Source organism: Mastigoproctus giganteus, chromosome 6, assembly GCF_048544385.1.
Source record: "Mastigoproctus giganteus isolate SK-2022 chromosome 6, ASM4854438v1, whole genome shotgun sequence".
Taxonomy (NCBI): domain Eukaryota; kingdom Metazoa; phylum Arthropoda; class Arachnida; order Uropygi; family Thelyphonidae; genus Mastigoproctus; species Mastigoproctus giganteus.
In genome coordinates, this window is record NC_143580.1 from 69,518,977 (window position 1) to 69,535,191 (window position 16,215).

At 40.4% G+C, this 16,215-nt stretch overlaps 1 protein-coding gene across 1 annotated transcript in view; it reads right to left on the reverse strand.

The window, feature by feature from the left end:
• LOC150084397 (cell adhesion molecule Dscam1-like) overlaps positions 1-16,215 on the reverse strand; it is a 304,173-nt gene that overhangs the window by 187,315 nt on the left and 100,643 nt on the right. Inside the window, exon 3 of the mRNA XM_090375203.1 lies at positions 5,818-5,979. Coding sequence (XP_090231329.1) covers positions 5,818-5,979 — 162 coding nt within the window. The remainder of the gene's footprint in view (positions 1-5,817; positions 5,980-16,215) is intronic.

Here is a 16,215-nt window from a genome sequence, read left to right on the forward strand (position 1 = left end):
GAAGATTAAGCTTTGATAACTCCATATCCATTTTATAGGATTCTTTTAAAATTCAGACCTCGTGGCTGAGGATATTCTGGATCTCCATGATGCGTTGTAAGCTTGTATTTGTGGACATTGTTCATGAAGCACATTTTTAATCAATAAGACCGATGGAAGTTTTGGAAAACGATATATGGCTAGATGAATACAGTTTATACTGCTCACCTCACGCTGCGGTGGATCACCATTAAGATACGCATCTTTTGCAGAGTACAACCCGGTTGACGGGTAATTAAGATATTTTCAGCTCTACTCGTGGAACGCTGCCTTATCTTCATGCTAAGGATGTTCTCTGGAATGATCGACACCGAGAATTCTTGGAACTGTCCTCATGGAAGATTCCACATGTGGACATGTTTTTGTAAAAGGCGTCTCCTAGAACATCAGTTCAACTCCTCCGCCTCGTATCTCTGTGAAGAACAGTACCACTGCAAAAGGGCCAGGTACGTGCGTAATGTAGGTTTGTATGTATTAAATTCCACAAGCCAATCTCAAAGCGACGCCATCATTAACATTCGGTGCAAACAGACTTGTGCTGACGGACAGGTTCCTCCCAATCCAAATGTTAGCAACTCTTCAGGTGGTCAACTGCGATTATGGAAAGTTTCTGTCGGACAAAAAATATAGGCAGAAGATCCTGGACAGCCTTCATTTTAGCTAACAATCTTCGAGAAATGATGGTGACAGCCCCTCTTCTTGACAGACTATTGCCAATTATCTAGATTTACGCACTACATTGTCAGGTCCCGTATTTTGTTTTGCAAAACCCCTGACCAAGCTAGCTTTGAAGGGTATATTTCAGGTGTATTTATTATCTCTGCAATAAAGGATATTTATAAGCCTTCTCATTATTCTGGAAGGACATGTGAGAACTTACTTCAGGCCACGTTCATCCGGGAAGGCGATGGATTGTTACAGACTGAAAATGCCATTTTCCGGACACCAAGGATCTGTGGGATCATCTGGGACGATATATCGTGGCATAGTGTTTAGGCGCTACCTGTGTTTTCCCACATCTATGCCATATGTACTCTGTGATGGAATGCAGAGCTACTGCATAAGCCAGAAAAAAGTGTAGTGTCTGGTTCATGCAGTATTATATCATATTCTGTTGTTGTGTCTCTGGCTACTTGGCCGCAGGGCCCCTAGAGGAACCCTAGGCTGCCTGCTCCACCACTGAGAGGTGAGCCAGGCTGCCTTGATACTCTGGCTGATCTCTGCCAGGGTCTCCTGAGCTTTCTGGACGGAGACCAAAAAAAGAAGAGAGTGGGGAAGATAGTACAAGCAGTGGAGCCAAAGTAGGCAAAAGGAGGAGGAAGATGAGGAAAGGAGGCATCCTCCAGCGGAAAGAAGAAGTAGGAATCGTCCCTGGACTGGGAGTCCACCGAAGGCCAGGGAAAGGAAAACAGATTGCAGAACAAGGGAGGTCTGCAAAGTTAGAAAGGTGCAACGGGAAGTGTCTAAGTTTGATTGCTATCAGTTCAATACCGTCATTCCTACGAGGAAGATGTCCAGTTCGATATTCATTCAGTTCTGGTAGTGGCCGGTGATGAGGGAAGAGCATCTGGTGTTGATGTCTATGTTGTGGGATCAGACGTGGAGGGATGATACCAATGCCTTTTGAAGACTGCTGAGGCATACCTGCTAAAAGCTAAAAACTCTTCTTTTGATTTTAACAGGTTGCTTTCCGAACTAAGTGTGATTAAATTTATATCCAGTAACAGTTGATTACGTAGGTCCAGGTAGATGTTACACGAGTGTATTGCGTGGTGCCATTCCTCTAGTTCTCCATAAACACAATGGGCATCGTTTACAAGCCCAGTCCGGAAGTCGCTTTTTGAATGACCCATGTCCTGTAAGAAGAACGGTAGCGTGTAAATTAGGGAAGAACTAGCCAAGTCTTTCTTTGTTGGGGTAAGAGACACTAGGTAGAAATAGCTTGGTAGTACTGCCTTTGGCGGAATCATCCCAACGGATTTGCCAGAGGGAAACAAGTTCCTGCCAAGTACGCCGGAGTTCTTGTTTCGGATCTGCATCGACAATAGTTATTATCCCCAGGAATTCAGTTTCTTTGTTCTCTCTGATGACATGTGAAAGCGCTGTGAATGCTGCTTGGAGGTCAAAGGGGATACAACCTGTTAATACTTGTATTGCTGCTGTTGAGGTCGTTCTACAAGCCCGAGCCATTTTTAATAGCGTCAACCATTGTATCTGCAGAATAACACTCCTAGTGCTGATGATGGACAGACGATGGAACCACACGGCAGCGCCGTATAGGTATAGGTATGTTGAGGGTCTGACGGCTCCGGGGATTTCTCCCATATCCGCGTATGTTCTATGTATCGAGTGACAGTACCCTGTCGATGCCAGAGGTTTAAAAATAATGTATGGGTCATGTGGTATGTAGTTTGTTGTGCCCATTGTTCATCCGGCCTGTTGGCCGCCGGGCCCCCAGTGGGACCCGGCGTTACCATACCTAGCGACGGGGACGCCGGCCGGGTGTACCAAGAGACTAATTGTACTCTGGCAGGTCCTGCCACTTACTTTCCTGGGATTTCGGTGACTAGGACCTAAAATAAAGGTTGGAGTTATCGCTGTTGATTTAAGTAAAATTGCATTTAGAAAGCGCTGCGTGAGGTTTTACGCTGAAAGAACTATTTCTAGAGAGCCTAAAAGGTCGGGCAAAATTTGATGTGATTTAAATTTGGACATGTGGGGCAATCGCTGTACAAGAGAAAGTTATGGAAGGGAGGGTGTAGACGGGGGGATGAAATAGGAAGAAGAGGGGGTCGGATAGGAAGGTGATCCCCCATTTTAAGTGGGGCATGCCCATGCCCCACGACATTGGGAGGCGAGGAGAAAAAAAATATGGGGAGGAGAGGAGAAGAGCAAATATCCCCTCCCCGCCCCTCCCCGAAAAAAAAAAAAAAAAAAAACGCACAAAGGAGTGCAGTTTTGGGTCGACAGTAGGCCAACCAAATCATCCTAAAGTCTTAACTTTCTGTTGTAAGCTGAGTTTTTTTTATTTGTGTTTTTTTTGTTTTTGTTTATACTTGTTTGACCTCCTGCATTCTTTCTAGTCGGGTTGCCTTTGGTATATTTCTATCATTGTTTTCCTTCTAGAAAATAGATTCTGGGCATATTGACTGAGTGCCTTGTAGTCCTCTTGAGTGTCTAACAGTCTGGGTTCTTGGTTGTCTGGGATATATTGGATTGCCGTTATTAGGCGTAGTCGTAGGTCATCATAAAAATCGCACTCAAACATTAAGTGTCTCCAGGACTCTGGGTTGCCACAGGGACAGTCCGCGTTATTTATGATGCCAAGTTGGTGAAGTTTAGCTTTAAATGGGCCGTGTCCTGTGAGGAGGAAGGTGGTATTTCGACCAGCGTGAAACCACGCTGGCGCCTTAGGGTACAGCTTGGTGACAGTGGGGAGGAATCTTCTGGTCACTGCACCTTTTTCTGTGTTGCTCCATCTCCTCTGCCAAATCTGGATGAGGTGGTCGGTGATTCTTCTCTTCTCATAATTGCGGTCAGTAGTGATGTCAGTGGTGAGGTCATACACTGTAGCCGATATGTTTCTGGCAAGATGGTAGAGCAGACCACAGCGGATAGCTTCGAGATCCAGGAGTAGAACTCCTACCAGGACTTAAAGGGCAGCCGTGCTAGTCGTTCTAGTTGCTCTCGACATAGTAAGGAGGATGGTCCTCTGAATGGTTTCGAGGATCCGTTTATTCACTTCTAGTGCCGCCCTCGTGTACCAGACAGGGGAGCCATATGTGATGGCAGGGATGAAGAGAGCTTTGTAGTACAGAGACAGGGTAGTACGTCTGAGTCCCCAACCCCTGCGAGTGACTCTAGCGATGAGGACCGCGTATCTTCTTATCTTTTGTTTAATATATTCTAGGTGTGGCTTGAAATTTAATTTTCTGTCCAGGATTATTCCTAGGTATTTAATCTGTTCGCACAGCTTAACTGTTTTGTTCTCAATCTTAATTTGTGGTGGTCTCCTTAAGTCTAGCGTACCTTTTAGCAGCACCGATTTTGTCTTGTCGGGTGCTAGTTTGAGCAAGTGTAGCTTCGTCCAATCTAGCAGCTTTTGCAGGGCATCATTTGCCTGCATTTCTAAGGAGGATCTGCTGTCAGCCTCGATGGTCAAGACCAAGTCATCTGCATAGGCCTGGGCCTCCACACCACCGAGATCCATGGCGAGGAATTCGTCTAAGACAAAGTTCCACAGGAGCCGCCCCAGGACAGAACCTTGGGGGCAGCCCCTGCTGTTACATACGGCAGCGCCGTATGTAACAAACGGTAAAAAAAAAAGGTGAATAAAGAAGGTGGAGTGCGGGTCCCTTAAGGCCTCAGTTTTTGCAGGTGACGCGAGCAAAAATATCGATATAATTTTTGGCCTTTTCTTTCATGGACTTTAGATGTGGCATGAAAATTCTGCGATCATCTAGGGTAAAACCTAAATATTTTAATGAACGTTGATTTTTGAGTGCATGCCCTTTATAATGAATGGTTGGCAGTCTGTTGATGTCAAAACGGCCTTTGAGAAGCAGGGTTCTGCTTCATCTGTAGAGATGTCCAGCTTATTCTCTTCAGCCCAAACCGACAGGGCATTCAAGACTGTGTTGGCTCTGGTTTCAATAGCTGCACGAGTAGGGCCCTCAACAACGATAACCAGGTCATCTGGAAATGAAAGCTGTGCGGTGTGGGGGAAATCCTCCAGGAGCCATTCATCCAGAATCATATTCCAAACAGCTGGCTCCAGAACAGAGCCCTGCGGTCAGCCTCTGGTGAGTTGGCGGGTGATATTGTGAAATTTTGTTTTCATGGTAACTTTTCTATTATAGAAGTAATCTGTAAGACATTTGACGATGTTGAGGGCACGCAGCCAGATATTTTGGCTCGCCGAAAGACACTAGACGGCATCAAAAGCTCCCTTAAAATCTATAAAAATCGCCAGTACGTAACGGGTACGGTCAGAATTATTTGCTAGCTGAGTGGTTTTCAGTAGTGCATCAATAGTTGAGCACCCCTGGTTGAAGCCAAACTGGAGTGTAGAGGCGAGTCCTTTAGTTTCATAGACAGACTGAAGACAGATGAGAAGTAACTTCTCAAATACTTTTCCTAATATTGGCAATAGAGCAATTGGACAGTATGCTTTGGCTGCGCCAATGGGGCGATTTGGATCCTTGGGTAAAAGCCTGAGGTTGGCGTGTTTCCAACGTGTAGGAAAAGAGCCTTCATTAAAACACATGTTGAATAGTTGTACTAGAACATCGGGTGCAACAGACCAAAGGTGCTTGATGGACTTCACCTTAATGAGGTCCAAGTCCGGGAGCTTTTCCATTTTTGCTTTTATTTATGGCTAATGCAACCTCTAGATGGGCATCATCAACCGATGAATCTGAAGGTCACTCTAGAACAGGAATTGGAATAACTCTGCACACCTGAAATCCACGCTAAGCAGGCGTTAAACTGTTATTAACGCAAATGGTGGACTATGTACTGTTAAGTTGTACGTTCTCTAATATTCTGACAGGGCAATGTAATAATACTAAGACTTTACCGTGACCTTATATTTGAACGTCTATTATCACACGTTTTGTAATTTATTTAAATATTATAAAAATCAGAGACGTCCAAATATAGACAAGGTAATCAAAACTTAAGTCTTGCATCATTATATTCAAATTTAATGCACTCAATGATAGTCTGGGGTTGGGCATGCAACCGCATAAAAATGGAATAACGTGACTCAACACTCACCTGCATTTTTATGAGGCACAATTACGAACCCATCATCTCTCATCCAAGATGTAACAACCAGGAATTCCTTGACGAAGTTCGGAACATCGCAGCGAAATACGGCCGTATTACCTCTAATGACGTATACATCATACACATGAGCCTGGTAGTCTTGTAGCACCACTGGAAAACAAAAAAGGAACTAATGAAATCCAACAAAAGGTTTCTAACTACAAGTTCAAAGGAATCTATCACTTAAAAGTAATACCACACCAACTGGAGACAAAAAAAAAAAAAAAAAAAAAAACGGCAAGGTTCTGTTTCTTTTTCCAACAACCCCTTACTTATCCAGAACTCCAGCTCTAAATGCACATTTGCAATTCTGAGTCTTGCTAAGAATGATGGCGAGCTCTTCTTTGTGGCCACAATCAGATAACCAGCATTGATAAAGGAGGTCTGGTCTCTGTTTCTTTTTTTTTCTCTTAGGTTTAAAAGATGATGTCAGTGTCCTTTTTTATTGTCTTCCTTCGCTTCGTGCGCCAATGCATGTGATGCCCACGTGCGTGTGTTGGCAAATATCATTAGTGTCTGCCTTTCCCATCCCCTGTTAGCCGACAATTTATTTTTTCTCTTTTTTTTCTCTCTATTTCCCCCCAATCGATAACAATAATAGAGTTACCGTGTAGTTTGACAGCTGTTTGGGAGACTGCGCGTTGATTGTCAGTGGTGTAAGACTGTTGGAGAAGCTTGTTAGCAGACAGGAGATTTTGCGGCCTCCTACGCGGCTACCCCGCTTTTCGACGAAGACAGATAATCTGTAGTCAACGGACATCCAAGTTCTGTGAGCTCATCTCAAGTGGAACACAGATAAGAAACCTTTATTGACAAAGGCGTTTATAAAAGAATGGGGAGGGGGACCATGAGGGGACTAGACGGTCGATCCTGTTACATCAAACTCGTATTAGACGAGAGACTTCCGTGGGGATTTGAAATGGTCCCGATGGAACCTTTCAGACCTCGAAACAAACGCCCCCTACCGAAGAAAGGTGGCTGGCAGTCACCGTAACCAACTGAATCAATACAGGTCGGGCATCGATTATTGCGAGAATCTCTCCACTAACTTCCCTATAAAGGGGCCCATCCCTTTCGGTTTCCACTAGAATGTCTAGCGAGTTTCTTCAATATGAGTGTGCTTTTAATCCTCTTTGCCAAACTATTACATGCTGTGAATTATTGATCAGCGAATAGCATTGTGAGGTAGTTTTTGAAAATTAAAACTACGCTTCATGTGAACTGATCAATCTGGGCGCCCGCTCTCTCCTCGCTTCATCTATCTCTCGCTCTATCTTTCTCTCGGCTCTCTTTTCGCCGAACGTTTTTACCGTGGTTCATCTCCTAAAGAGAATACGGCTGTCTTTTACGTGTGTAGATGTTTCTTTTTTTTTTCTTCTTCTTCTTTCTTTTCTTCTGCCTTCCCTTCCTCCCTGGATCTGACAAGCTCAGCCCGTTAGATTCAGTAGAGAGTATCCAATCGCTCAGCGTACAGAACCTGTCGCTTTCTCTTGGGAATACATAGCCTTGAATGCTCGTCTTAAAGTTCCATTAGAGAAAGAGAAGTTTTGTGTCTATCTCACGGGGAATTGATTACGGCTTGGCAGCTGGATTCCGGTGATACCTCTTCATGCGAAGGTATCTTTCTTATTCCTTAAGTCGCCCTTAACAGCGTTTTCTGTCAGTATGCGTGCGGAAAACGGGATGAAAGAAAAGAATTAGATAGTTGGGGATATATTTAGACGAGTATGGGGAAATGTGTTTACTCCGTTGCCCATCCAGTGACCAATAAACAGGATCTAAGAGCTGAAAGCTTAGTTTTTATCTGGGTATCCCTTCTTTTGTCGGTCTGTTCAGCAGAGGAGTCCACGCATACTCCGTGATATTCAAAGTGGCTACTATTGCCTATTTCTCCTAAAGGGAGATAAAATAAACGACTTAAATTTATTGAATCTTTCGCAGATGGAAAAAAGAACCACGCGCAAAGATTAATTCTTGTTTCAAAAGAATTGTGTAAAAGTTTTTATTCGCCTTCATGGACTTTGTCATATGTACCAAGGTTTCCATTTGTCAACCATTGTAAAAGGCACAATTAATTTCCCGCTATGTTCTTCTTCGCCCTTTTGTTGTAACCCCCCTCTTTTAAATTTCGCATTCTCTGCACGTTTTCCCCTTTGTAAAAGTTCCTATCAGATTACAAACGGCATAAATATAAAAAAAATAGATTTATTTCCTTGATCAGAAAGAATGTAGTGGAACAAAAATGCAGCTATAAAAAAAATTACGGATCCATACCCCAACAAATGTCTCCCGGCCTTTGTTAACACAAGCACTGGAGACGCTTGCCAAAAATAAGATCTGCAACTCTGGCAAAAATGTCCAGTCAACATTAATTTATTATTGAAGTTTCTCGCGAGTTTATAAAAAAAGCTTAAAAGGACATTTGTTCTGGTACGTCACGTTTGGACCGGAAGTTTTCAAGGATATTGGAAAACAGATGAGATGGCAATCATCAGCGATATTTGCAAATAATACCATCCAATGTACACTCACTGACGAAAAATTTGGAAACCTTTTCCAAATTGGAGTCAAAAGATAACGTATGGTATGGGAATTTAAGTTGTCGAGTGGTATGATCACAAGGTCCTTGGTATCAGATAACTACTGTACGCTTTTTTGCCTGGGGCTTCTTAGCCGACGCTATCACGGGAAAGAGACAACTTTCCGACTTTCAGAAATGATTTATTGCTGGAGCCAACTCCAATAGGAAAACGAAGAAAATCACTGCTGTGTAAAATGTAAAAATCTCAGGAGTACGCACTGAATGGAGGACTAGAGGAGAATTTAGCTCTAAAAGGAAGATATGCGGTACTACAAGAGCGAGACCGCAGGAATTTAAAACAAATTTCTGGTCATAATAGAAGGTCCAGTTTACAGCAAATGACTGCACATTGGATGTTGCCAAAATTTCAATTTTAGCAACGAAAGACCCATTTCCAACCAAATTATGCGGCTAGGATTAAAGAATCTGAAATTTTGTAGTTGTGTGCCTATACGAAAGCCACTTCTTTCCATGAAATTTTGAATGATTCGACAGGAGTGATGTCACCATCGCCAAGACGGGAACAGTGTAAAAAAGATCATGTAGTCTGAAACCCATTCCAGACTGCCTTGCATCTGCCAAGCTGCTGGAGGTGATACCGTGGTATGGGACATGCTAGGTTAATATACAGAAAGGGTCCGTTCACTCCATTCGAAGGTAGCGTGATCTCCAATGAATATCTTTCTGTCTTATCGGACTAACTTAATAGAGAAATGCTTAATTTTTATCCAGATTGCGATAGACTCTTCCAGACAACAACTATCCACCATACAAAAACTGTATTGGAATGGTTCTAGGAACATTCCCAAGATTTCCGACATCAATCTTTGCACCCGAATTCTCGAGATCTGAATCCAATTGTGAATGTCTGTATTATGTTGTAAATGGCTAGTCGGCTTCGCAGTTCTATACTGACCACAATACCCTGATGAAAGAATAGTCAAATCTGGAGCTAGACACCTAGTGGAATCTATGCCATAACGTTGACTGTAATTCAAACAAAGGGCAGCCCTACTAGATATTGAATAAAGGTTTCTAATTTTTGGCCAGTGAGTATATATCATAATAGACATTATTATTGCCAAATACTACTTAATTTGGGTGTTTTCTTCAGTTATAAAAAAATTAATCATCAAAAAATATTAACTTAATTATACCCCAACTTATTGGTGCATGGACGAGTTTATTTTCCCTGGTATTTCTAACCAATTCTCTATTAGATAAACCAGTCTTGATATATGAAACCTTCCCAACTTCCACAGCCGTATTGAACCAATATCATTCAACCTTGGATGGGCTACTGGCAAATTTATGATGCAAGATTTCACCGAGCGGAAAATCTTCCCTCTTTCTTCTCTAAAAAAAATAGCAAAAAGTTTGCTAAAGAATGGAAACCTATGGCCAAGGCCTACATGGATATTTCGCTAGACAAGTACCAGCCTCTCGCTGAGGCGTAAAATCTGCATGAAGTAATATCCCATCCGTGTTACCCCCTTCCATATCGCCAGGATAATTGACTAAACAGCTGGTACACACTCCCTTGCCTTAATTAGCCTATTACACTCTACCTTCCCATATTAGATAAACATCGCAGGTTCTCTGAGGGGCAAATCGTATTAAGGCACATATTGCTCGGCGCCGAGTTAACACTGAATGCAGGCGCGTGCATGAAGAGATTTCCCTTTCTTTTTTTCCACTGCATTCACGAAGTAAATACTAGGCATCCCAGCTAGTGATTTAAGACAAATTGTTTGCCAGCGATTGCTGTAAATTAAGTTAATTTTTTCACCGTAATTTTAATTAAAGTTTTCCTGCGCGTGAATTGCAAACCACCCCATGCAGGTGGGGAAAAAAGAAATCTTCCAGAACTCCTAATGTTGTCTACTTTTATTCAGAAAAGAAGAGAGAGTTATGGGATGTCGCCTATTATCCCCTAAAATCCCCTCCAAGCTAAATACATTTAACAGTCACTACGGGTATTAATGACTTCACCAGGACATTGAGGCAGGTACCCAGTGGAAAAAATCTCCTCAGACTGCCAATGAACCTTCTTAATGATCATTTACATGGTTTCATATTTCACTGAAGTTATTCTTAGCGGGTAGTGGGGGGAGGGGTGGTGTTGAGTATGTCAGATAAGGAGTATAGGTCTTAGAGAAACGTCACATTAGCTGTAAGAGACCCCACTGATTTATCACGGCCTTTAGCTTTATTTCCAAATCAATTACCTCTAACTCCATGGAAAATTTACATAAAAAGTTCAAATAGCGTGTTAATGATGCCCAGTGAAACTCTCGCAACAGTATCTGAGCTGATGTTCTAGCTCATGATGTCCAAATCAGAGCTTGCTAACAAAATGAATTTGTTTCATGTTTCACTGGGCATAATTACAAGAAATGTGTCATTTATTCGTTTACAGTGACATCTATTTGGATTTTATTAAAATAAACATAAGCAAAGTTCGATTTTAGGGCCGGCTCAGTGGTGTGACACAGTGCAAATTTATCTGCTCGGAATTGTCGATTAGAATTCATTTTTATATATATATATATATATATATATATATATAAAGATAAGAAAATACGTAAAACTATAAAATAAAATACGTTTTTTTTTTAATATGCAATACATAAGTGTTAATTTGGGGACAAAGAGATAAAAACTTATACTATCAGGCATAAAATTTAAGAAGTTTTTGTGGAAAACAAAGTTTCCATCGTTCGCCGCAAGGGGGCCAAGAATTACATTTAAGATGACATGGCTTAACTATAAAATGGAGAAATAGTTTTACATTATTATGTTGTACAGTGTTAAAAATGGTAAAGCAGACAGACCCTGTCGTAATAATCGTTCACCTATTTTATCAAAAGGCAAACACCAAACAGCGTTATCAAGGTTTTCCACCACTTTCAAGCTCTGGAATATGTAACACGACCTCAATGTTCAAGGCAAAATTTCATTAATTGGAATACGAAATCCGAAGTGAGGAAATCTCTGTGAGACATCACGAACTGGATAGCCTCTAGTTCCACCGGAAGTTGTTGTATAGACGGTTGAATTTGTCGATGACCAGGCTGCTTCCAGGGTTTACAGCAATTCGGGCTCACGTAGGCGTCTCTATCCATTTAATGTTCCTTGGAACCCTATCAAGAAGGTACATAGTGTTTCCATGAAAGCATATTAATCTTCACGCACCGGCGGTGGCTACCAGACAGAAGACTGCATTCCACATCGGAACTCTAGATTAGAGAAATCCAGGAACTCCTTCTTCTAAAGAACATTGGCACTCATGAACAAGTTTTATCTGGATATGGCTGAAACAGGAAGGAGTTTCACAGAACTATTTGCAGTAGGTTGAATGGCTGACTGATGAGTTCTGAGTTAACGATGTCACATTAATTCGTGTGTACGTGAAGATGTCTCCTGCAGCTCTCTGCGATTTTCTTCACGGCACTGAATTTGATGTCATGAATACCTTTTTTATTTCCTTGAATGAATTTTCATTGTACAAGTGTGTTGTTCTATTTATTTTTATGTTTTGTACAATCCTTGTTCTGTTATCTTTTTTCTGCTCTTTTATACGCTTTAACGGGGCGCATGCCTGTTGTGTATATTATATGTTGAAAAATAAATGAAATCTTATCCACAGATAAGCCTAAAAGTGTTGCTTTATCTAGTGGGTGGCCAATAAAATGAAAACTGAACAATTTCTGTTGAAAAACGTTGTCTGAAACAAAAACATCCATCTATTACACATTTTCGCTATTAACTAGATTGAAAAGCTGCTAATAACCTTACCAAGAATGAACTGTTGGAGACTGCGCATTAGTAATAATGCCAATCATTCACTTTTAGTGTTTAACATGCGCGGATACCGATTTAGAAACGACTCAATTTATTTCGCGATGCTTTTTCCCAATCTTCAAGTCTATCTGTTGACGAAGTTTTGTGGTAAAATTCAATAGTCTCCGTGCGCACGCAGGAGTAGATAAAGGAAGAAGAAAAAAAAACTCATTAAAAACATAAGGCTTGCCACACAACAGCCAGGAAATAATGTTTATTCGCGAAGGAAAAGCAGCTCCAAAGTAATTAAATAACCATTAACAATAGAGTGGTCGAATGCAATTAGCTTGCTACTGTTAATGCCATTTCATCCTTTCAAATCTCGCATTCATTTGCGGCGAAGTGCGACGACACAACCAACCCTACTACAGGACATCAATTAAGAAAGTCCAGCTGGAATTTATGGCTAAGTGTTTAAATCAGACGCTTAATTCTGATTTGAATGGTGGTTTGCCCGAGATTCCTTTATTGCATTCTTGACCTGATTACTCCGCACTTTCTTTTCCTTACGTGCATTATCATCATCGTCTTTTTTTTTTCCCAGAGGACAAAAGAAGAGAAAGACAGCGCGCTAATTAGCATTCAAAGTCTTAACCCTAGATGCTTGAAGTTCCTCTACAGGAACACTAAAATAGTTCAGCTAATAGGCATCAATTCGCAAAAACTACATTCTGCAGCGAGTTAATAGTATCTAATGGATTCCAAGTAAGGATCCGCTACTGAAAATTCCCCAAGAGGGCTGAAGTAGTTGAAGTAACACGTGTGGTACAGGTGTAGTTATAAAAAAAACAAATAATCCCCATTAGACCTTCCGAACTAAAAACGCTGATTCTCCTGATTATTTGTTGTTCAAAAAGTGAATGTGGGTCTTAACCCCCGTAACAATATATTACAAAAGATTTTTTCAAGCATTCCAACATTTTTTGTTTCTATAGGTTACTTAAAAGATTTTGGAAGCCATTGAGAAAAAACTTTCAATAGCTTTCAGCTATCAATAAAGATGTTGTTGTAGGGTTTTATAGGATCATCGGCAACTAAGGGCATAAGGATCCGCCACTGAAAATTCCCCAAGAGGGCTGAAGTAGTTGAAGTAACACGTGTGGTACAGGTGTAGTTATAAAAAAAACAATCCCCATTAGACCTTCCGAACTAAGAACGCCGATTCTCCTGATGATTTGTTGATCAAAAAGGTGAATGTGGGTCTTATCCCCAGTAACAATATATTACAAAAGATTTTTTCAAGTATTCCAACATTTTTTTGTTTCTGTAGATTACTTTAAAGATTTTGGAAGCCATTGAGAAGAAACTTTCAATAGCTTTCAGCTATCACTAAAGATGTTGTTGTCGTTGTAGGGTTTTATAGGATCATCAGCAACTAAGGCCATATTGCTCCGTATATGTCTATAAATTTCGTGTGTCCTGAGGTGATTTTCTGTTTGTTGGATGAAAAACCAGGAGGCTACCTTCGCCTGAGACCGACTAACTCGGCCAAAAAAAAAAAAAGTCTACGGGACTCGAACTCATGTGTTTTTCATCCGGTGGGGGGGGAGGACGGCGGCCATTCTACCAACTGCGCTACCCATGAGGGCACAGTCAACGGAAATTGAAGTTCAGAAAGCAAGCATCCTGGCTTCTTAATTCAATCTTTAACGCTTGGAATTACCATTAAAAATGTATCGTGCTAGGGTTTGGCAGCTCTGCAGTTTTGAGAAGAGTATTGCGCAGCCGTATAACATTTTATTCCTCATTAAAACATTTTTACTTTTTGTAATCAAATACTAATTGTTAAAATGACTCCGAGTAGAATTTTAAAATTGTCTTATTTTCAGTTCGTATTTACAATGAACTTAAATGCATTAACTGTCTCATTCTCAATTTTTAAAGCGTTTTCCTAATTAACAAATTTACATAGTAATCGGAAGTTCAATGGGAACTTTATGTAAATCTAAATATTAAAAGAAAAAATTCTTTGTAGAAAACCTTACATTATAATTTCATGACTAGCAGCCATCCCACTAATTAAGGTATATTAAGAGTTCAATTATTGGTGCTTTTAGGAATATTAAATCTAATTATTAGGGTTTCCCTGGAATTTTATTTAAAATTAAAGAGTTACGAAGCAAAAAGTTTGGAACTGCCTTTTCAGAGACCTTCAACAGCACTGATGGTGCAACTTAAATGGCAGGAGCGACTGCATATATCTTTTTATTAATTTTACTTTAGAGCAATGTAAGGTCGATACTTGTAAATGTAAAATATTTTAAACTCTTCACAGTGTTGAAAAAGGAAGAAGAAAACTGGGGGCTAAACTTCGGAACAGGGTGCAAACTCCCACTGAATAAACGTTAGATTACGCCACTTATTCCGGACAGGTTCAAGCAATTAATAATTAGTAAATGATCAGTGATGATTAATGATTAATAAAGTAATTAAGCACTTAATGATAATCTGGATTGCGCACCCTGTTCTGAAATTTTACCAAACTCGGTACTTTAAGGGATATTACCCGTATGGGAAAGGCAACTACTGACTCATTAAACTACTTCTTGATCTGATGAGTATTCAGTATAGAATACAGAAACGTAGCCAACAAGCTAACAGTGTTGTAGATACCTGATGCAGCTCAGTTGTTTAAGGCAATTGCAACCAGTTGGGAATACTTCTTTTAAAGAGGAATATCCAAAAAGTTAAGCGAATTTCTGGTTGTAATTATACGATTTAATGCTTTCATATGAGAACACAATCATTTTTAGTCGAAGGTATAATTTTAAGTACGATAATACTTTAAAATCAGAATAGTGCATCCAATGATGGTGTCTTTAGAAGAAAGATCTGTTAATGAACTTCAGCCGATGGGTATCTCTTGAAACTTCATAACAGACTCGAAAACAACAGAATAACTATGCCATTAAAAATTATAATTAAAATAATCAAGATCTAGAGAAAAAAAAAACGAAAACAGAGCAGCTTTAACAGACAGAAAATTGCAAAAATAACTCAAACCAGAACAAAAATCAACCATCTAAAGCAAAAAGAAAACGCAATTTATCATAGCAAGATGTGCAAGACAGCGAAAAATGTAAAATGTATAGCGCAGGTAAAATTACTTAATTGTCTTAAATAACCGTATAAACATAAATAAATAATTAACCGTTTCTTTTTATTCGGAATTATTTAAAAATTACGGCCTCGTTGGCAGCGAGAGGCACGAAATAATGATTTTGGATTTGAAGAAGAAATTGGGATCTCGATAACTGGAAACATCATAGTGTCAGTCGTCAAAATGATCTCAGAGTCAACTACCTCACAACCCGAATGCTTTTTTTTTCTTATATTGAAAAAAGGAAGGAACTCGATCTCTCATAATAGCCGTAGCATTCAGCCTAGTCTTTAGGAAAGGATAAAAAGATTGCAGGAATCGATCCCAGATGGTTCGGGAACTTCTTTTGTCTCTCCTTCGATCTGAAGCTATTTACGTTCTTTCTTCGATATTTCTTACGTTACGCTCACAGTTCCAAGAACCAACTTTCTTCGCTGCGCGGCTCTTTTGTGCGTTTCCTTCGCAGTTTACGTTCTTAAGTGCCATTTGAATTCCGCAGTTTTCGACTTAAATTGTTCGCAAAGATGGCGTCAAGAAGTAATTAATTTCTGCATTGATTTTATCCGTTTCTTTAACAGCATATCGACCAATTTTGGTTGTTTTCTTGAAGAGAGAGAGGAGACTTAGCTATGTAGATTTTTCTTTTAGCATTTTGATTTTAAGAATTCCAGACCTCTTGAAGAACGTAGTACGATGCCCGCTTTCGCCCTCATTAGCGCTAGTTTAAAATGCAATTTATGAACTCGGATTAATCTGTGAAACTTTTCTTTTTTGGCTTCTTAGTTATGCCCATATCCGGCAGATGGAGCTCGAAACTATTGCT